Source organism: Lonchura striata, chromosome 3, assembly GCF_046129695.1.
Source record: "Lonchura striata isolate bLonStr1 chromosome 3, bLonStr1.mat, whole genome shotgun sequence".
In the NCBI taxonomy this organism is placed as follows: Eukaryota; Metazoa; Chordata; class Aves; order Passeriformes; family Estrildidae; genus Lonchura; species Lonchura striata.
Window position 1 is genome coordinate 43,607,700 of NC_134605.1, and position 22,851 is coordinate 43,630,550.

General features: G+C 44.1%; 2 protein-coding genes across 2 annotated transcripts; one reads left to right on the forward strand and one right to left on the reverse strand.

Moving 5' to 3' along the window:
- Positions 1-1,227: 1,227 nt before the first annotated feature.
- Positions 1,228-6,946, reverse strand: EXOC8 (exocyst complex component 8). The gene is made up of 2 exons (XM_021527129.2): positions 5,404-6,946; positions 1,228-4,742 (listed from the first exon to the last, which is right to left on the reverse strand). Exons 1-2 carry the CDS (start codon positions 6,919-6,921, stop codon positions 4,134-4,136), a joined length of 2,127 nt encoding a protein of 708 aa, XP_021382804.1. The 5' UTR covers positions 6,922-6,946; the 3' UTR covers positions 1,228-4,133.
- Positions 6,947-7,142: 196 nt separating this feature from the next.
- SPRTN (SprT-like N-terminal domain) lies at positions 7,143-12,372 on the forward strand. Its single transcript, XM_021527128.2, has 5 exons — positions 7,143-7,453; positions 8,573-8,672; positions 9,466-9,594; positions 10,339-10,606; positions 10,900-12,372. Exons 1-5 carry the CDS (start codon positions 7,194-7,196, stop codon positions 11,622-11,624), a joined length of 1,482 nt encoding a protein of 493 aa, XP_021382803.2. The 5' UTR covers positions 7,143-7,193; the 3' UTR covers positions 11,625-12,372.
- Positions 12,373-22,851: the final 10,479 nt, after the last annotated feature.

A 22,851-nucleotide genomic window follows, 5' to 3' on the forward strand; every position in this document is an offset into this window, starting at 1 on the left:
TCTATTACTCCAGTCAACATCCCTTGAAGTGGTAAATGACATAAATCCCCACAGTTTGAGGTGTTTCTCTCTCCACTATCCTGTCAGACTTTGTAGGGATTGAAGGCATATCACAACTCCTGAACCTGTGAGGAAAAAGATGTCTATAATCACAGAGCTGCTTGACAGAAAAGCCCCATGCCAGATTTGATTCTCATTACTGAAGTCTGTAAAACTACTACTAATTTTAAGTAAAAGGTAACTCAGTTAAACTGAAACAGTTGGGCAGCAAAGGGAATACAAAGTGTGTAAATTATAATGACAGGTGGTGGGGACCTTCTCTGTTACCATGCTGGAGTGCAAATCTGCACAGTGAGCATGAAGTTACACAGGAATTTCAGTCCAATATTGAAATAACATGACCAGAGGTCACACAAACTTGACTTTCAGAAGTCACTAATCTGAACATTTTACATGAGATATAAAACTGCAGCTGGGACAAGCAACTCTTCACACTTTTGCAGGGGCTTGAAGTGTAGCAGTACTTTTCAGGCAGAACACAAGTTACATGTTAGTATCTACCTTAAAGAAAAGCAGAAAGGTGAGATACTCTAGAGGTCACCTGCCAATGGTACAGAAACACCTCAGGGAAACATGAAGAACTAAAAATTAAACAGTACAAGAATTAGAAAATGCAGAACACAACCACTACTAAGGAATGGAAAAGACCTGAATATAACATCTGGATCATTCTCGGCAGCATCTTCTTCCCCTAGCATGCTACCTAAAACCTGCCAAGCCACACTGCAGGCAGCACAGCTTCCATGCTGTGCCTGCTCGCAGCCTGCTCAGGTTTCATGGCACAAAGCTCCACCTAGTGAGGGGACAGGCTGTACTACACATTCAGCACCCAAGGTAAGCATGCATGGACTCCACACAAAAACGTCTGCAAGATAACAAACCCTTTAGCATTACGCTGCCTCGGTGTTGATAATCCATCACACACACACACTCAAAGTCCCATCATAGCAGAGTACAGCCTCTCCGCGTCCAGAAACATTTTCTTCCAGCATCACCTCGCTGAAGTGGCTTTGTAAGAATGTAACTGAAGTGACACCACTTGGCTTTCATCAGCTGGCTGCTGCTCACCTCTCCCTCACAAGGGACTGACCTGCAGCTCTCTGACTTCACTGGAACTCCAAACCAACATCCACTTTCTGGTGATCAAAATAAATACACCACTAGTGCTGTATGTCCAAATGTTTTAATACATTGTCTTCACTGTTCAGAAAAGTTATTGCATTAAATTCTAATACATAAATTTATCTGAATTAAAAAAGAATAGTTTTTCATAATTTTGTCACAGCAGCTAAAGGAAACCAGATTTTATTTGCAGTTGTCTCAAAAAAAACCCAATATTAGTTCTTTCTCTAATTAGCAGAACTGTAGTTTATTCAGTAGTTACTGCAAATCCCAACTTGAACAACACTATCCCCACAAGTGTACAGCTTAGGAAAAGGAAAGTGCCATTCCAAAACTGAAATTTATTGAACTATGACTCAGCATACACCGATTTTTCTCTGTTAAACAAGTTACCATAATACAACTTAAGTTTAATTCCACACCATTTTCTTTATGTTAGTGTTTTTCTTTTATGATGACTTAGAGTCACAAGTTAAAAAATATCAATGCCACTTATAGCAGTTTACACAACCCACACCTGTTTGAATTTTGACAGGCACAAGAACATGATGTTTGATGACCCAAATTAAAAAATTTCCTGATGCCTTAAACCCAACATCAGTGTAAGCCCACTGCTCCATGGACGACAGCAGAGACAAAATCAGTAGGCTCAGTGAGCCATAAATAGATTGATGAAAGGCTCAGTGACACAGGCATAAACAGAGCATGTGGCAGAATTACATTCTACATATTCTCGGAGAAGGGTAGCCGTGCTACACCAGCTCACAGCAGAAGCATGAACAGGACTCTCCTCCTTTTCACTGTCATGTTAATGCTTAGGAGTTGGGAAACTACAATTCAGCTTCTTGCATAAAATCCCCAAGCATCACAATAATCAGTCTAGAGTTCCAGATCTAACCCTTCTCTTGCAAACACACAGATAAAGATAAGGCTCATCTGTATTTATTCTGCTTTCTTCTGCTGTTAAATAAAAAGAAATCTACCCATGTTCACAGAAAAAAAAAAGCCATCTCTTCTCCCTCTCCTTCAAAATACCCATCACCACACACAGCTTTCAATTATAATTCACTTGAACACATTTCTCAGATTAGGTTTCCCACTTTAAACAAATGACAGAGGTTATATTACTTTGCTGTACTTCACTAGGTTCTGATATCAAAACCAGTTCACTACTGAAATAACACCAATAGGACTCTCTGACAGAATATGTTACACAAGTTCTAACTCACTAGACCTATTTCACTGGTTTTCAATCAATGCAAGCTGGGAGCAACCAGTTACTCTTTAAAAACATTTTGTATGACTTTTTTTGTGAGTTGCTAGCAAAAGGCCCAAACATTGCAAAGCAAGTGAGCAGAGACAATAGGATGCTTTGCAAAATCTGACAGCTCAAAAGGCATCCAAAGAGCAAGAGAACAAAACCCAGACACTGTGAAAACTGCGCTGAACTAGCACTATGAAAATAGGGAAAAATTAAGAAGCTCCAGTATATAGTCACACAAAATGTTTTACTAGTGATACCTTTTGTTTGTTCAGGTAGTCACAAGGCATTCATTACCATGACACAAACTGCAAAAGTTTTAATTTGAAAGTGTTACAGGAATACGATATTTAGTTATTCTCGTTAAGGACACTTTTTGAGGGACTGATCACAAGGTCCCTTAGCTGTAACATGATTTTCTCACAATTAAGAAAGTTTGCACGGAAGCGGAAGAAGTTTGCACAGCTTAGAAGTTGAAGCTGACAGCTTTCCAAAGCCATCCTTCACAAAAGACTTGGCTTATTTTATTTTCAGAGACATACACTGCATCAGACAGCCAACATAATTCAATCCAAACATAAAAGTATTTGTATAAACTTGCCCCATCAACATTAAAATTGCTAGCCAAATCCTTGTGATTTCTGCAGGAGACAGTGCATGTTTCAAAGTTCACATCTCTTACAAAAAAGCCTCAGAGTCCCTTCACCAGGTGCTGCTTCTGTTCTGTACAGCAAAACTAGCATTCCATTTCTTCCAAATGAAACAGTCCCTTCAGTCCCTCTCCCTGCCCTGCACGTCTCAAGAGCATTTATGCCTCTTCTCTATGGTTCCAACCAGGAGACAACAGCCCATAATGCATTTGTGACAGCCCCTCAAGCAACAGTGCACACTTCACTAAATGGACATGACCCCAATTAGATCCGTGAGAAAACATGGAAGAGGAACATAAAGAGGAAAGGAAGAAATTTATTCTCACTTCTCTTGAAGCAAACAAATTGTTCAGACAGCAGGTTTGTTTTCAGACAACTATAATTCAAGCTGACAGGCCAGCTTACTTAACAGAAGAAGCCCCTTCACACAAACACCAGAACCTATATTAAAAGCATTTTTATTTCATTCTGCCTCTGAAATGAATTAAGATAATCTCAATGTTAAAGAAAAGCCTGCATTGCTACCACAAAAATCACATTGTGCAAATCCATGTCATTTATCTGCAGAGTCACATGTGGATGGTGGACGTGCCTTACTGAATACCACACCCTGGGAATGCTTCAGCACTTACCCTCCTACCAGAACACTGCCTTAAAAAAGAACTGCTACAGTGACATGATGAGAATTGATCTTTTCCTGCCATCTGCTGTATATGTATGTAAGACTTTCACAAACAATTGGCCAAAATTTGTGTATTACAGTTATTTCCCACGTCACAAATACTACACAAGCCCTTCATAGAGGATATGCTGTCAAGGACATGTGACCTCCACCTTCTCACTTCCCTACACCCCATCCAACAAGTAAAGCATTGCATGCTTGCAGGCATTGATTCAAAGTCTTCAGCTTCTGGAATGCAGCAGATAAGAGTTCTGCATCTTTCAGGGACTCAAAAAACCCCTGTTTAGTTCATCTGTTCAATGTACAACAATCTTCAGTAAGTGCTGCCACCTTGTTCTGAGGAACAGTTAGGTTCACTTCACACCACAGAGGTGGTACTTTCCGGATTTACACGCATCAATCTTGAGGCATTTCTCAGATCCTGTAGCTGCTTGGCTGGCTTTCCAACTCCTTCCTCAAACCTTTTTTCCACAACAGGAAGGACAGTTTCATACAGGAAAGAGGCATTCTGCCTAATGAATGCTTTTTTCTCCGGGTCCTGTTCACACCGTAAACTGTAATCGACATGCTGGACAGCCACCAGGATGATTTCCACCAGACTCTCCAGGAGAACCATATGCAGCTCTGGGAAGTAAAGCTTTAACGCTTCCTCCAAGAAGGCCATAGTCTGCTTAGTGAAAGCTACTACAGTGTAACTGAGGTTGACCCAGCAGTCATCCCCCGTGTATTGGTCAAAATTGCCCACCCCACAGCTCCTCATCTCCTCCCTGAGCTTCCCCAGTGCCTCTGGAGTCATCAGGTTCATCCTTCTCCACATCTCCTCAGAGTTGCGGTGCTTGGTGGCCTCGATGATGATATCCTTGTAGCTCTGCAAAGCACCTTTGATATCCTTTACCAGAAGGGCGTGAATAATGAAGGTGAGATCCAGTCCAATCTCGCTCAGCTGCTTGCAGTGCTCTTTAGCCACCTGGGATAACAAAGAAAAGCAAAGGATGTTATTAGTGTGCAGGCTCCCTTTTCACCTTACACATTTATCAAATTCATCTCAGAAAACTGAGATGGGTTACTCATACTTGTTTATCGTGCTTTAAGAATCTCATTAATGAGAAATTAATAACTGAAAGATACACCCTGGCTGTCAAAAAAACTCTGGACAATTACACTATGTAACCCACATGCACAAACTTTTTTTCCCCCCCTCCCAATCAGCAGCCAAAAGAAAGCATAACCTGAGAAAGTTAGTCTTGCAAAAAAAGTATGAAAATGTACCTAAAGACAGCCTTGGAGAACAAAGAGAAAGTTTTGAAGTACTTATAATTCAGGTGTAGTTCATGTAAATTTTAGGACCTCCTACTAGTTACAGGTAAATTAAGAATTAACACATTTTGCATTCCTGATAAAGGCAGGGTTTTCCTTGGCCTGTATTATAACCTTAAGGATTTCCTCTGTTAAACTGAAAAAAAACCAAACAAACCTCGAATGAATATTAATCTTTCAACTCAGGAAATCTTTCTGGAGACCCACACAAGAGTCAACAACCAAACCAGAGTTAGAGACGAGACTTTAAAGCTTTGAAGCCTTTGTTTCAGCTGCTGTGCCCCACCACCCAACTCTTTGGACTCTCTTACCTTGACACACTCTGCCGCAGTTGACAAACTCTCCTTGCTATCAAACACTTGCTTACTGAAGGCGTCTACAAACATCCTCATGGACGAGCGGGCCCAGACAACAAACGCCGAGTAGCAGCCGTTGTTGCCGGCGAAGTCCGTCTCAAACTCCCTGGCCGTCTCCAGCAGGCTGGTGAAGAAGACGTGGCAGAGCTTGTGGATGTAGAGCAGCGTGGCGCCCTCGATGCGCAGCTGCCGGATGGCGGTCTGCACCGCGGCCGCCCGGTTCTTCAGGAACAGCTCGCACGCCTTGGTGGACTGGCCCAGGCGAATGAGCTGGGACACGGCCCGGCGGGTGGCCCGCGGCCCTCCGCGCAGCGAGCGGTCCGGGGACAGCTCGAACACCAGCACGTCCGTCAGCTGCCGGACGCGCTCATCCACCTTGGCCCGCAGCTCCTTCACGGGCTGGCTCGCAGGCTTGTCCGCCAGGTACTCGTTCAGCTTATCCAACAGGTCAACCGCCCCCTCGAAGTCCCGCTGGGCAATGCAGACGTCCAGGTCCTCGGGCAGCTCTTGGATCCACTCAAGTGAGAGGTCAACAACCTCCTCCTCGGCGGAGGGCTCATCCTCCTCCTCCTCGTCCTCGTCGAAGGGGTTGGTGGACTCGGGGGGCGCGGGCGCGGGCCGGGGCAGAGCCTCCTGCTCCAGGCGCCGCTTCTCGCTGAGGGCGCGGCTGCGCTTGGTCTCCTCCAGCACCTCCAGCCACTCCTTCTTGATCTTGGCGTTCTCAGCCTGGAAGATGCGGCTCTCGGGGAACATGAGCAGTTTGAACATGTCCTTCATAGGCGGGTTGTCCTTGACGTTGACCACGGCCAGCCCGTCGAGGGGGTACAGGGCGTCGTAGCGGTAGGCGCCGCGGCGGCTGGGCAGGGCGGTGGCCACGAGCAGGCAGTCGTTCATCAGGAAGGCGTGCACCCGCTGGATCTGCGCCATGTGGTCCGCGTCGTACTCCACCAGGTCGCCGTTGTACACCAGGTACTTGCCAGGGCTCTCGGGCAGGAGGTCGCGGCAGCCCTCCACCTTCTCCAGGAGGGTGGTGAGAGTGCGCTGCCGCCCCTCCTCGCTGGCCGCCGCCTCCTTGGCCGACAGCGGCAGGAAGGGGTCGGCGGCGGCGGCGCGGCGGGCGCCCAGCGCGGGGTCGTCGCGGTCGGCTTGGAGGAGCAGGGCCTGGGTGACGGCCTCCATGATGCCCTTCTGCTCGGTGAGGATGTGGCTGAGCTGGTACATCTCGCTCTCCAGGTAGCTGATCTCCCGCGCCGTCTCGATGAACTGCCGGTAGTTTTGGTAGACATTGCGCTTCAGGCTCTGCGCCGTCTCCTCGCTCAGCGCCTGGATGCGCTGCCGGTGCTCCTGCAGGTCCCGGTCCCCGTCCGACTGCTGCGACAGCTGCTTCACGTACTCCCCCGCCGCGAAGCCGCCCGACTCCAGCTGCCGCCGCAGCCGGCTCCCGCCGCCGCCCTCGCCCAGCGACAGCGCCATGTCCGCCCGGTACCCGCCCGGCGACACCCGCCGCGCCTGCGCCCCGCGGCCGGAGCGACTGCCTGCGGTGACGGGATGGGGCCGCGCCGGCGGAGGCGGAGCGGAGCAAGCGAGGAGAAGGGAAGGAAGGGAAGGGAAGCGGCGCAGGGATGTGCCGGCCCGCGCACTCGGAAGGACGCGGCGGCGGCGCCCGCGGGGCGGTGCTGCGCGTGCGTCGCGGCCGCTGCGCGTTCCGGTTGCGCTCTGTGCCGGCCGACGGAGCCGCGCTCGGGATGGAGGACGAGGATTTCCTGTTGGCCCTCAGGCTGCAGAGGGACTGGGAAGAGCAGGACGAGGCAGCGGCGGCGGCAGCAAAGCGCCCTGATGTCTCTCCGTACGGCTCATCCCTCCGCCCGCTGTCGGTGGTGGACGAGGCGTGGGAGCTGCTGGACCCCAGCCCGGACGTGCACGGCCTGTTCGTGCACTTCAACCAGACGCTCTTCTGGGGCAAGCTGGAGGCTGTCACGGTGTCCTGGAGCCCCCGCATGACCAGGTGCGGCAGGGGGATGTGGGCCGAGCTGCCGGGGCTGGGCTGTCCCGGGCCGGTCCGTGTGTCCGGGAGCTGCCGCCGTGCCGCCGCCGCCGGCGTGCGCGGTGTCGGCAGGAGCTGTCGCTTGTCTGTGCTGCTCCTCGCCGTGCCCCGCTAGCGCCCTGCTGGTGCCGTGGCTTCTCTTCCCGGGCACTCGGATGTTCCGCAGCGCCGGCAGAGCCCGGACGGCGGGACGTGAGTTGGTCGCCGTCATTGTCTCCCTTGCCTTGCATCTGTCGTCCGTGGCAGCCACCAATGGCTTTCCACGGGATGCAGGCAAGCTGGAGGGATGTTAAATGGAAGAAATTACTTGGTCTTAGATGATGTGTATGGAAGCCTCACATGCTCGTGTTGCTGCTCTGGTTCTCAGTTTTTATGATAGTTTTACTGCACAGCAGAAGGACAAATATGAACCAATAATAGTATATTAGAAAAATTTAGAATGGGCTAGGAAGGGGAACATAGAAGAAATCTGAGGTTAAACAAACCTAGAAATCTTTAAAGTGCAGGCTGCAGTTCTGCAGCAGATGCAGTTGCTAGCAGCTGGAAGTCCCACCACCTCGTATCCTCTGCTGGCTGCGGTATTCTTTAGACATTTGGAAACAGTTGGATGTTGCACCGATTGAGGGCTAACTCAGTAGGACTAACACAAACAAAAAAAAGTCGTGTTTGCTGGATTAGTGCACAGAAGTGGAGGTATATGTAGGTTCAGTATGAGCCAAAAGTTGATGAAGGGTGGGGAGTAAAATTGAAACAACTGCCAATTAAGTCTGCATTTGCTGCCGTGAATCTCCAGCCTCTGTGCAGTGTATTTTAGTTCATCACAAGTTCTAAAGGAAACATTCTTCTACCTTAAAAACCAGGTTTTTCTACTATAAGGAACTTGTGGATATTTTCTTTCTTTGCTTAATGATGCTGAATTTTTCAGGTAACTACTCAAAGTGATTTTATTCCATGTTCTGAGTGACCTAGCATGTGTTTACAGGGGATGGCATTCTGACTTAAATTCTCTGTTTTCTTCATGTGCTACAATGAAGAAAGAAACAAATACATTTTTGTATTTTCTTTCTTCTTTCCTTTCAGCTCTGCTGGTATCTGTTCATATCACAAAAGTAGTGGGTTGTGTTCCATTCGTCTCAGTGAGCCGCTTCTAAAGTTACGGCCGAGGAAGGATCTTGTGGAGGTATTCGAACATGGCTTATGAATCTGCACGTGAAGTGTTTTGTGCACACCCGCCACTTCATACAAACATTTTAGATTTCATAGTGGGATTCTGTTATGCAGTAACTTATAGGTCATAAAATAGCACTGGCTTTACTGTTACATTCATGTGGCTTGTGTTGCAGTACCATGGTAATCTTTAGTTTTATGTTTCTAAGTGGGCAACTCCCAGTAGAAGTCTTAAGTCACTTGTTTATTTTATTGACTTTATATAGAGAAAATAACACCCCAGGCTTTTAACTCCAAAATTATCCTTTAATATTCAAACCAAACATGGACTATAGTTTTGAAAGGGCCAACAGCAGAAAATAAGGATATAGGTTATGACTTAACATGACATTTTATTGCTTTTGGGCCTCTGCCAGAGTTGCTGCTTGGAGCTGGCTGAACATTCAGATTTGCCTAACAACAGAAATGCTGTAGAATTTCAGCTTGCTCAAAATGGCTCTTTTTGGGGGCTGTGTAGGGGATGATGTCTTTAAAGATCCAATTTAAATTTGAGGATTATATCTCCTTTTTGGAATGCTGCTTATGGAAGTGATATTATGCAGTGTGTTTTAGTGATGTGGGAATAGGGGTAATTTGGTTTGATAGATCAAAGTATTATGTTTTTATGACCCAGACTGAGTATGTGAATAATCAAAGATAAGATCAGTAACCACAATCAATGTAGAAGAGTACAATACTTGCAGCTTAATAATGAAACTGAAAATGCAATGCTTTTCATTGAATATCTAATGGTTGCATCATTTCAGACGCTGTTGCACGAAATGATCCACGCCCTGCTCTTTGTTACTCATAACTACAAAGATCGTGAGTCCCATGGACCTGAGTTCTGCAAGCACATGCGTCGTATTAATCTCCTGACTGGAGCCAATGTCACAGTAAGAATAATCCTCTTCACCTTCTTTAATAGAGCTTTCTTCCTGATTTGCTGTTTTGGTTGACTGGTGCATATTAAGTAATGTTCTTATTAGACACTCCACAGTTGGTACCAATACAAATTTGCATCCAAGTGTATGCTAGTTCCATAGTTATTTGTTGGGGATGGTGGTGGAAAGAGGTTGAGGAAGATGTGGTGAGCTGTTAGTCATGTAATTTTCAGGTATGTTCTCTGTAAGAATTTTTCTTTAAGCTTTTGTGGTAAATTAGAAAGAGCTTAAATGGTAGCAGGGACAGAAGTGCTCCATGTGAAGAGCAGTCAAGATTTATGTCAATAGAGGGTCAATATTTCTGTCAATATTTAAAAATAATGCATCTAATAAGATCAATTAAGGTAATAACTGAAAGGAGAATACAATACTGGTATTGTTTGAAATGCTTTCTAAACAGTACATCTTCTATGTGAAATTGTAGATAGATTTCCAAAATTATCTTTTTGCAGTTCCAACAAGATAACCAGGACATATTCCTACGCTTCCTATCTTTTTTTTAAAGCATTGTTGATAAATTTTTACTCAGATCTAGCTCTTAACTGCTAATATAAAAATCACAGCAGTAGTGGAAGGAATTGAATGGAAACAGATTTTTTTAAAAAACATTTTAGAGCTAGTGATATAAAATTTGTAACTTCCTGAGTGACTGTTCTTTTGTGGATTTTGTTTGTTTGTTTGTTTTTCTAAATGTAGATCTATCACGATTTTTATGATGAGATTAATGTGTACCGCCAGCACTGGTGGCGGTGCAATGGCCCCTGCCAAAACAGAGCGCCTTACTTTGGATATGTGAAGCGCTCAATGAACAGAGCACCCTCTGCACATGACTTCTGGTGGGATGAACATCAAAGGACGTGTGGGGGCACGTTCACAAAAGTGAAAGAGCCAGAGAAATTCTCGGAGAAGTCCAAGCAGAAAACTCAGGCAGCAAAACCTCCACATTTCAAGTCAACTAATGAAGGTATTTTATGATTTTTTTTTTCTTTTCTGAACTGATTTTTGTCCAGAAGTTTTCTTGAACAAATATGGACCAAACACTACATAAGCTTGGTTTTGATGTTACTGTTATGTAGCCAAAGAACAGGGCCTTTTGTTTTTGCACTTCTAGGCTGCTCCTCAACTGTATTGTCTACAAAATGTTTAGTTTGACGCATTATTTTCAAGCAGCAGATTTTTTTGTGTGAAGCACTTCAAATAATAAGCCCATGACTTTTTAATGAAAATATTAATTTATTTTTTAATCTGATTTTGCAGGCAAGACACAAATGCATGGTAATTGCAAAGACTTGACTCCTTTTAGTGGAACGGGACATCGGCTTGGAGGAGGAGACGGTGTACTTTCAGAGAAAAACACAAATGCCATCAGCTCCACTGCAAACAGTGAAGCACATGGCTCATTGCATCATTCAGCAGTAAGGACATCACCAATCCCTAAAAACAAGATAAAACTGGAAAAATTACCCCATGGCAGTATCTTTCTGCTTCATACCAAAGGTGCTGGTGAGAAGAGCAGCTTAGCTTTAAAGAGTGAGTTTCCAAAACTCTCTGCTGCTCACCCAGAAGATGATGAGAACGACTGTGGATTGCCTGCTAGGATGGCTCGTGCTGCCGAAGAAACATCAAGCCAAGGCTCACCAGTTGGCAAGAGGGCTATGCCATCTTCTAACTGGTCACCAAAACGAATTTGTTTGGAGCAGACCCCAAGAGCTCAGGGTGCATCTGAGAAAAAAAGCTTAGAATGTGTTAATACACTGCAGCAATGGCCAAAAAAGGAAGACAAAACTGCCTTTGAAAAGTATTTCAACAAAAAGGGGGGTACTTATGTCACTACAACTACAAAAAACAGAGTTGAACTTACACAGTCCTCTGCAAGTCCTAGCAATCCTGTGAGGCAGGAGAGAAGAGTCACTTGTCCTGTCTGTGAGACTGATGTTTTGGAATCTAAAATAAATGAACATCTTGACTCTTGTCTTTCGTAGAACAGCAGAAAGTTTCTTAAAAAGATAAACCAGGGCTGGAAACATCGTTTGAAAGGTAATTTTTGCTCAGGGTTTGCTTAGCTGTGGTTAAACTCCATGTACCTGCTCTGAAATGGAATTTAAAATGTAGCTGACCTCCATATCCTCACACTGGTAAGTAAAAATTGTGTGGAATGCTGCTAGGAATACTGGTAAAGACTGTTCCTGGGCATGTCGTAAAAGCTTTCATGATTTTCCAGTTAAACTTTCTTCAAGTGCTATACAGGACAAATTATGATTAAAGTGACATTACCTACCAGTCTTTGTTTTGTTTCTTCGGAAGGCAGCCACGTTCGTGGTTAGCAGGCTGGTCAGTTGAGCACTAAAGCCATTGTGCCATGAAAAGTTATGAGTGCCAGGCACATGTAAGCTTCCTGAACTGTGCTCTTGTTACACTAAGGTATTAATAGGTTAAGCATTAAACAGTGTTATTCCTTACAATAAGTAAAACTGATTGTATATTTGCTTAAACATAAAAATAGTTTTATATAAATAACTATTAAGCAATATTGTTCTATATCTTGTTACTGGAATTTTAAAATGGCTATATATGTTTACAGTATTACTGCTGTTCCCTTAACTAATTTTAAATGCTTTATATCTTTTAAAATGTTGACACTAAGTTTTAAAAATATTGACACTAAGTTTAATGTAAATTGTTTTGTTCTTGCATACTCCAAATAAATTGTTACTGAAGTTTAAATTTCCACTAAGCCTGGCCATTTTGTATCACTCACCAGTGGGTTCACCTGTATATAACAGTCTTGTTTTTTAGAGCATTTCAGTATTAGCACTTTTCCTTCTTAAATTTCTCTGTAAAAACAGGTGCTGGTGAATATAGATTGCATCAACTGCTGCTTTCTCCATCCTGTTTTTAAAACAGTTTCACTATTGCTGCACTTCTGTGAAAAAAATTATGAATACTGATAGTAAAACTTGCTTTGCTATGTTAATTTTCAGTACTTCCTTCTTAAAGCTGCAACCATCTATCAGTGTTTCCAGTGATACTTGACATTTTCAAGGACAGGACTACCAAGAAATATTTGTATGATCTTATGCTTTTAAGATGAGGGTGAGAGTTGCACCACAAAGCATCTGTCACATCATGAAGCATTTTTTAGAGATTTCCATTAAAATCACTCTCTGCAGTTTCCTCATTTGTCTTTCCTACTGTGACAGATGTGGTAAAGGAGAAAGATTGTGGGTATTGTTAAATCTGGGGATTTTTCCTAATGTCTTATTTTACTTCTGAATTTGAATGACAAACAGAAAACAAATTAAGAATTTAGTGACTAGTGTAGCCTGTTGAGGGAGGGGGGAATTCAAGCTGTAGGCAAATCTGTCCTTCATATACATTGCCTAAAATAGATCATTGTCCAAACAATTGAGCAATTCTGGATTAGCTATGGAAAAATAGCGCCTCTGTCATGTGTTTTTACAAGGAAGTATTCTAAATCTCTTTTATCCAGAGAGGAAGGCTTTGCAGTTACTATTTATTGCAGGCTGTTATTAATGGGTCATGGCCACTTTCATTTTGGGTATGTTACTACAAGTGCTGTTTTCTGTAAAATGTTGTGCTTGCACACAGTGTCCTACCCACAAGGATAACAATGACTACCAGTATGTTTTTTAAATATGATGCTCATTTTGGGCCAAAGATGAGAAATTTCATCCTCTCTATCAGTTATCTATGTCCTTGAGTGGGTTTAGATACTGCCTGGAACAACACAAGCTGTCAATGTTGAGCCTTGAGCAAACACACTTCACTGAAATGCAGTGTAAGTTGCCTGAATGGAAATTTGCCAAACAAGTTAATAGACTCGATTTCTGAGGCAAAGCAGCTATGAAGGAGGGTCAAGTGTGTTTTATGTGCATTTTGTCAATAGAAGATTCTGCAAACTAAAGGAAAAAGCCATCTAATTTTGTGCTGACCTACTAGGATTGCTCTGGATAATTCAGAGATGAGTTCCAGAGGTTAAAACTACCTACGGGGGGATTACTTGGCCCTTTCATTATTATCATAAGAGACTGCTCCTCAGTTACCTTGAAACTGGTTATTAGGTAAGAAATCCTGAAGGTCACATATTAGCAAGTATTTTTTACTTTATGGAAATGTTGTCTAGGAAGTTTTCATATTACTTGAGTTCTGATGAAGCAGTGGGAAGAATTTTTATCAGGGCTACTAAAATGTGTAATACATTTTATTTATATCTTGCAAGAACATATACAAAATAAATAGTGTGTTTTAGAACATATTTTAACAGCAGTAGTGTGCGTTCATGTCTCCTTTAGTCCAACCTTTATTTGTTTTCACCTGGCATAAGTGGGTCACATGGCAGAAGTGTATTCTCACAGCCAGTTCAACCCTAATGCCTGTGCATAAGCTGATGAGGAGGCTATTTCCATCTAGGTGGAAGCAGGCCCCTCAGGCAAGGCAAGCCTGTGGAACCAGGAACCTGTTTCTTGAGCCCCCTTCCAGGAACATTTTCCAAGAGAACAACCAGAGAAATATTGCTCATTTGCTGTGCTACCTGCCTCTGGGTCAACGTAATGAAGATCACCAGGTAATGATCTAGTACAAAATTAAAGGCTAGATAGGGCTTTGTCATAACTGGACGAGAAGTGAATAATAATTCCTGAGGTGCAAAGTAGCTACTCAAACTTCCCTTGATGCAGCAGGAGGACACTAAATGGCTTGTGAGGGTTTTCTTCCTTGTGCGTTCTTCTGGAGCCCCTCAGTTCTGCATTTTCCATACACACGGCATCTCTTCAAGTAAAGCAAGATACACGTTACTGAAGGGTTAACAGCAAGAAGGAATTAACAAGTTTCTGAGGAAAAAGACTGATAGATGAGGGACATCTCCTTCCAAGTGGATGGAGCAATCCATGGTGGTGGGATGATGCAGGCTACTCTGGCTGGAGAATGTGAAGAAACTGCCACCACAGCAGTTTGCTTCAGCACTGCTGGGTCTGGTCATCCTCGAACACCATGTCTGTGCCTTTTGTCCAATCTTCTCACCTTAAATTGAAAGGCCACTAAAAGGTTACACCTGGCCTGCATTGCCCTGTGAGCATGTTTGTTGAAGCCTGACGTGGTGAAGGCAGCAGTGCAACCACTGGTCTCCAGCAGCTGCTCCCTAACAGAGAACCAGGATTCATCAGTTTTACACTCCAAACTGAAATACCCAAGTTCTTACTTGCATCTGGATTACTGCAGCTGTTTTGAAGCCCTGGGATTTAAGAAACTATTTTAAAAATATGAATATAAAGACTCTGCATAAAAATTACCCTTGAAGTGTTGTTTGTGGGCAGACAGGCTATGAAAGAGACTTGCATTTCACTATATGTGAAAATAGGTGTGTGTGATTTCATGGACTCATGTGTATGGAAAAAAAAAGCCAAGACCCCAGGAGCTTTGTGTGGAGCTTTGGGATCCCTCAACAGGCCGTTAGGTGGCACTCCTTGCACGTAAGGAATTCTTATTTTGTCCTAACCTGTCCGGGGATAGAACAGAGTGCAGGCTCCTATTTCGCCTACACCGCACTCCAGGCTGAACGTGGACCAGCAGCAACCCTGACAGGACCACAAACAAGCTAAAGGAGGAGGAACAGTGGTGGTGGTGGGGGATGTTTGCAACTAGCTGGGAAATTAAAAGTAAATATACAGCTAACTAGATTCTATGAGTGATTCTTAGCTGCAAGAATGACTGGGAAGATGAGAGAGGAGCTCGTTTTTCCAGTCCAGGGCTCAGGAGTAAGCCCAAAGGCATCCTTTTGTGGGTTGCAGATACCACACTGCTTGCATCCGTGGCAGTGACAGAGTTAATTTCCTGTCACCGTTTGGCATTAACACAGCTCTGCAAGAGATGCAGGACAGAGTTTTACGAAGTAAGGTCGGGGGGGGGTTATAAAACACAAAATTCCTGTGCCTTGGCTAAGCCAGGGAACCAGAAGGGTGTAACAGGACCAGGGAGGTGTAGTGTACTACAGGTGTGAAAGCTTAAATGGGATGTGGCCATGGCCTTAATTCCTATTTCCTTTTAGCTTCTGCCAGGCCAGGCTGCTTTAAGACTAGATTAAATTTCTAAGCAGGTGCAGCAGCTTGTCCTCAATAGCTCACCCTGTCTCTATTCTGTCCATCACCTTCCATTTACATAATTTCACCTGCTTTTTTGCCTTAGTATGTCTTGGACGTGACACTTCCTAAACTGTATAACAAAGAATTTTTGAAGGGGCAAACCCCAGCAAGTCAAGTATTTGGCTTCACCATTGCTTAATTTAAAAACAGATCTTACTTTATTTTTCTTTAAATGATGTAAATATCTGGATCATAGTTTTTATGTTTACTGCAAGTACCTTCTTTTCAGAGAGCTAGTAGCTAGTGGCATTAGTGGCATAAAAAGTCTGGGGCAAGATGTGGGCTAGAGCTCAGTGAAGGCCTGGTACAGGATATGGTTTATGGTTTAGTTGGAGGTTTTAATAATTCTTGTGGCTTCAGTAAGAAATTTACAATGGCAGGAATAGCCATAGGGCTTCTCTGCTCTTACCCCACTTTCTCCCTATTGCTTTGCTGCCCTGCCTTTGTCTTCCCACTAAAACTGGTCTCTTTCCTGGAGCATCCCAGTAATGATCCGCTGGGAAGGTCTTGTGTTTGGAGGCAGGCACAAAGCTGAAGTGGAAGGTGCCCTCCTGCAGATGCTGGTGCACTCTCTGCAGGGTGGGACAGGGCCTGGCTGCAGCATCAACAGCAAGAAAAGCTCCCTGGTGTGTCACAGGACCACAGGGCTGGGCATGGGCTGCTCCAAGTACTGCGGCTCTGGAAGGACATGGCACAGATCTGGGCTCTTCTGCAGATGGCAAACAGAAACATATCCAAAGGGAAGAGTCATCCCGAGGATAAGCCAGCACCCCAGGGGCTTCAGAGAGGATGGCACCTGTACCAGGTGGAGAAGGGATAGCTGCAAGTAAAGGACTCCGGTCTTAAATCTGCTGTGTTCCCCAGGATATGCTGCTAAAAATCCTTTGGGTTGTTCCTTTGATTTACATTTAGCAGTACCAACATAGGAAATGTAATTTAAAGAAGAGAAAAAATTTTCTTTCAGCAAGGGTGGCTGAACGTGGGAACAGGTTTTCTGCAGAGGTTGTATAGTGTCCATAATTGAGGATACTCAAATCCCAACTTAGGTCTTAGGCAGCCAGATTTGGGTGACCTTGTTAAAGGGCAGGAGAGCTGGATCAGACCACCTTCAGGAGCCCCTTCCCACATAAACAACCCCAGGAGCACTTCAGGTCAAATTGAAATTACAGCTGAAGGCAATTAAAGGTTCACCTGCTTGCCCTTACCCTGGTATATCCCAGAGGTGCTCACACCATCTCTGACCATTTCCAGCTGTGCGTTTCTTCCTCTCCCTTGGCAGCTCTCATCACTTCCCCCATGCAGACTGTGGGGATGGGGGATAGGTCTCCTGTCACATGGATCAGAGACGGGGGGACTTCAGGCAGGAGCTGGGCAGGTGCCATGACACAGGACAGGTACAAGGAAGCTCTGCCCTGCCAAGCCTAATTGCTGAATCCTCTCCAAGTACGCTGTTGGGGGGAGGATAGGATTATCAGCCCTGCAGACAGCACAAATGAAAACTCAGACTTAATTAACTTTGAACTTTAGAATGCCAGAAAAGTATCCCATGAGAAGAACTAGGAGGCATATCATGCACTGCAAACCCCTAAGTCTATCCAAGCTATCAGGCAGCATTTGCCAGGCAATATGGCAGAGTTAAGACAACTCATCCAAGAGGTCTCACTGCTGACATTTGGGCTTAGGCTTGGGCCATTAAATGCAATGTTGTTGAAGCAGACATACATCCCAAGTGGTAAGTAATGCCATGGACTTTGGAGCTGTTTGCAAGGTGTTACAGACACAAGCATTAAACTCAAGCATCCTCTGAAGGAATGGGGAGCCCTCAGTTTGAAGGAATAAACTGAAAAGTTACCTTAATGCCACCTTCCTTTTAATCCCTGTACAGGTCCCAGAAATGTTATCTTCTCCAAGAGAATTCTGCAGCAGCACACTCCCACCCTAAACCAATGCCTTGCATCCTCAGCTGTGCACACCCTGAACCATACAGAGGCTGCAGTCAGTCCATGCACACCCTGCAGCTGATATGGAGGGAAACACTGTCTTAACTTCTTCAGGAAGAGGAGGGCGATGGGAGGCTTCTCCTGTTGGGCAAGCATCCTCACCCAGCTTGAATTGTTACAGGATGGGTTGATCCCAGCCCTCAGCGTGTTTTCACATGTGGATGTGGGTGTGTGCTGAAGTGACACCATTTTTAGGAGACTGGCAAACAGATGTCCTGTCCATTAAACCTACAACAGTTTTTCAGTCTCCTTCTCTCTACCTCTCTTCAACAGAAGGACTACCCAAGCCTGGTGTGAAGCTGTTGCTGGGTGGCTGTTGCATGGTTAAGGGACTCTAAATGCAGTGCCAGGTGATGGGTACATTTCATGAGCTGTCACGGTTCAGCTGTATCATGTATAACCTCACCACCTCTGCAAAGGACAAGGAACAATTCAAGGTTAGTTGGCCTCCCAGAGACAGCAGCTTAGCACACAGAGCTTTTGTCAGACAGCACCAGCTCAGGGCAGGCAGCAGCACCAGCCAGAGCCTGTGCTGCCAGCCATGATTAGGTAGCCACTATTCTCAAGGCATTTTGTGCAGCCAGAGCATGGGTAGCACCTGACCACCTGGAAAGGAAGCCAGGAGACGAGACCAGCTGTCATCCCAGAAAAAAAAAACACCCAAATGTTTTCCTCAGCCAAGCATGCTACAATTTACTCCAGCCCCCACTCAAGGGACACAGCAGCAGAGAAAGGCCTACAGCTCATTTGACAGCGGGCGGGACAGTGCTCAGGGAGCCCTGGAAGAATGCAAAAGCACTGGGGTAGCAGGGGGCCAGAGAGGCCCTCAGGCACATGTGGGAGCAGAAATGGCAGGTGCAGGTTGGAAGCAGAGCAGTTGCTCTCCAGGCACTCTCATATAAGGGAATGAGCAAATTTGCAAACCTACTGTGAACACTGGAGGTGTAATCACCCCTTTCCCCACTCCTCCATCCCTGCCCCAGTGGATTTTTGTGTCAAACAGCATCCTCTCCCTGTAAGAGAGCAGTGTGCCTCTGTCACCTCTGGGACACAAAGAACGTGGTTTTTTGTGACACAGCGGGACCCTACCCGCTCTCTCTCCAGTCCCACAAGCCTGAAGCATTTCTGCATCCCCTTCCTGGTGTCCTAGTCACAGCCCAGCCACAGCTGGCCTCCTGCTCCCCACCTGTCCTCTTGGATTTGTATAAGCCTTGGGTTTATCATAAAGTACATGCCCGCCCTCCTCATCTCATTGCATAATGTTTCATGGTTGCAGAGCTACAGCAACTCTCAGCTAGAAACAGTCATTTCCTAATGTGCTATTTTAAATAAAGGGTTAAAAAAATAAAAAAGATCAAACAGCCATAGCATTCTTAAAATGCAGGTGGGAAAAAATAAAACAAGTCAAAGAAGTTTCAAAATTGCTATCTACGGGAGTTCTAGATACAAGAGATATTTAGGATTGAAGAGAGTTAACTTTGTAAAGTTTCTGTTTGTTCATTAAAATATGACTGTGCAGAACTCACGTCCAGCACCACATTACTCACTATTATGTTGTGGCTGGGGAAGGGGAAGTGAAGGGAAAATAAATATGCCTAATGTGACAGCTCAAACTTTGCTATCAAGAACACCATCAACTGGATTCTAATCTCAGAAAACAGATAGTTGTTACCCACAGCCCTTTGGCAAACATTAGTGGTGTCCACAATCACATTTTCCCTGAGGAAATGTTCTCTTTGACGTCCAAAGATGTTCTCAAGTGCTCCTATAAAAACAGATCTGAAGTATCTTTTGGCTCTGGTAATTCATGGTACAGCACTCACCAAAATTTTACTTGTCAGATCTAGGGGTGGTGGCATTTAGTTTGTTTCTATAGAGGTTAGTTGATTCACTCCTATCTTACTTCATGAAAACAATTCTCAGGATTCCAACAGCCATTAATCCAGCCCCAAAATTCTAGTCTCCTTCTGTTCCTTAGAGCTGCCACCATGTCTTCTGCTATAATGCAATCTTTTTAAACAGATTTATAAAGCTTGCTTACATTCAGTAACGTAAGCAAGACACATTTACAACCAAAATGACTTGGCTTCAGATAGTTTTGAGAGGTTTTTATTCTTGGCTTTTTGGTTGACCCTTCCTTTCTTTAGGTAGCAAAATACGACTCACAACCCAACATGATACTCAGGCATTAGGCTTTTCATTTGTGAGGAGTCAAATCTCTACACTTTAGTTATGATGGCTGCATCTTTTTGCTTTTAAATAAAATAAAATAGATCAGCCCTTGAAACAAACCCAGGAAAGGAACTGGTTTCACCCTTGTAAACCATATTGACACAGACAGACAAGCCTACAAGGAGCACTGGATATTCAGAATATTCAGAGGTGAAATTTTACTTCCTGTCTCCAACAGTATTTTAAAGAAATAATGGGTTTCAGTTCAGACACTGCCCTGAAGCATGTGCCTTTTATGACAGCTTGCCTGGGTGTGATCCTGGTTAAGTTGTTAGCCCATCTCTTTGTTTTACATCCCTTCCACTCTGATCTATGCCCTGCAAACTTTTAGCCATATGGAAAGGACAGTACTAGGCTTAGAGGCTAAATGAGCCAGTCGCCACTTCCAGCATTTATCGCCACATTATATACAAAGGTAGTTACAATAATTTCTCCAGAAGACCCCATAAACCATTACCATTAGGAGTTTAATCCCAAGCTGCATATTTAATAACAGGAAAGTCCAACAACTTACTTTTGGAATACAGACAAGGAAACCAGTTCCTACTTTCAAGTTATGAATTTCACATCTTCAGAGATAAAAATATGCTTGTTTGCAACACACATGCATGATGGATGGGGTGCATCAACTTTTCTGAGACAAACATATTGTGCATTCTTTTGCCCCACACTTCATATTCCTTTCAAAGCAGACACCTATAGTATATTTTAAATTGGACTGTCCCATATTCCTCATACCCACCCAACATGTTGTATCTTGGTCTCATGTACCAGTCTCTTCACATCCTACTTCACCATTTCTGTTCAGCTCATTACTTCCTCCTCCCTCTCCTGCTGAAGAGTTGAGACTATCCCCTATGGGCTGGCAAGTTACATCTCATGTGTCCCTTCTACTTTTAGAGCCAACTCATTTGGGAGCTGTGAGTTTGGGATTCTTTTTTCATATTTCAGGAAAGGAATAAATGCTCTGTATATTCACTCAACTTCAAAACCATCAAGAAAACCTTGATGAAACTCAGTAAGCGGTAGTAAAAGTCAACAAAAGTTCTCTGGAACTGGTTTTGTCTGGTAGGAGAGAGGACCTTGAAACCTGCTTCTGTCAGCTGCAATCCACCCCTAACAGACAGGGTCAAGCAACTCGGATGCAGCAGATGTTTCAGCATGAACACAGCTCCTGTACAAAAAGACTTCAGTACATGTGCAGCAATTACTTACATTCAAGCTTTACATGTAAAAAAAGAAAAAAAAAAAAAAGCTGACAATGGGAGACCCAGAGTTCCATAATTTGACCCCCATCCCCTCCAAACAGCAGGTGAGATCCAAATCCAGCTAAGACCCATGAATTTCTTCAAAGTCTTTGCTGTTCAGTACTCATAAATTCCTACTAAGTATTTGCAAGAGCATGCAGCTATCTGCATGCCTGCAGGCAAGGTACAAATGTGAGACTCCTGAAGTTTTGTGACTTTGAATTTGCTCTTGTCACTTGGCTTTCTCCTCTCTTCTTCAAAGCATTCAGCATACACAAAAATCACACTTTTCAGTCTGGCCATACTTACCAGTATGATGGAGATGTGATTTTTCCACTCCTGACCTTGAAGTGGTCAGCAAAGCCAGATGTTTTACATATTATACAGGCTGTCAGCTCTCAAATCTGCAAATGTTTTTTCTGAGAAACACCAAAGAGAAACACCTCATTTTCCTTAGTGCAGTGTTTGAATTTACTATGCAAAACAATCCCCCTGCATATTGTGCTCAACAATGTGGTAATTTAAAAAACAAAACAAAACTCAAACCAGGTCTACACAGGATGGTTGCAAGAAAGGCTTCTTCCTTGTTCAATGTAAAACTAGGATGGGGAAGATGTACTTTCATGAAAACTTGTAAGAAGTTATACAGCACTGAACATGGAAAAAGCTTCAAAGCACTTTACCGTCAGTTCGGTGCTGGTACACTTGTGTTTCAACCTAAAATATGCCAAGAACCATCACCTTTGAGCAGAAATGAGCACAACTGGCACTCAAGTGCTGTGAAAGGTGCACTAATGCTGGAAACTCATTTAAAGTTGCAGGAAGCTCTTTCTGAACTAGCTGAAGACAGACAAACAACATGCAGGGGGCTTCACAAAAGCTACAGTGATGTCAGAAGCACAGCCAGACACAGTTTCCTTGATAACCACACAGTCACTACAAAGCTTGCCAAAAGAGCAGGAATATTGTGTGCCATCTCTTACAGTTTTGTACCTGCAGACTCTACCATTCTTCCGGCCTCTCTCAAGGGCCCATAATTCATCGGAAGCCATCTAAAACTGGGGACATCCCATTAAACCTTACAAATCCTGTTTGAATGTGACTCATTCTGTACCTCACATACCTGTCAGAAGTGGTGAAAAAACTAGAGCTGACTCTGCATCATAACCACTCTTCAGAAAGCCTAAAAAGGGTCCTGTTCTTGAGGGAGGAAATAATCAGGAAAATGGTGACCACACCCAGGTAACTGTAGGTAATCTACAGAAAAAAAAATCCCAGATCCTTCTCCAGAGCAGAAACAGCTCTGGTTAAAAAAAAAAAAAAACCAACCAGAAAACACCAAACCAAAACACACCACCAAAAATGAAAACCAAAAAAACCCACAAAAAACACAGGAACAACAACAACAACGAAAAAGCCCCAAATACAAACAAATATCCCAATCAAACACCCACAACAAAGCAACCAAAATTCCACATATCCCCTTTATCAGGAGGCATTCATAACTTAGTTGCTACAGAGTAGTTTTAAAAGTTACAAAGATTACAAATAACCACATAGTTTTCAAGAACC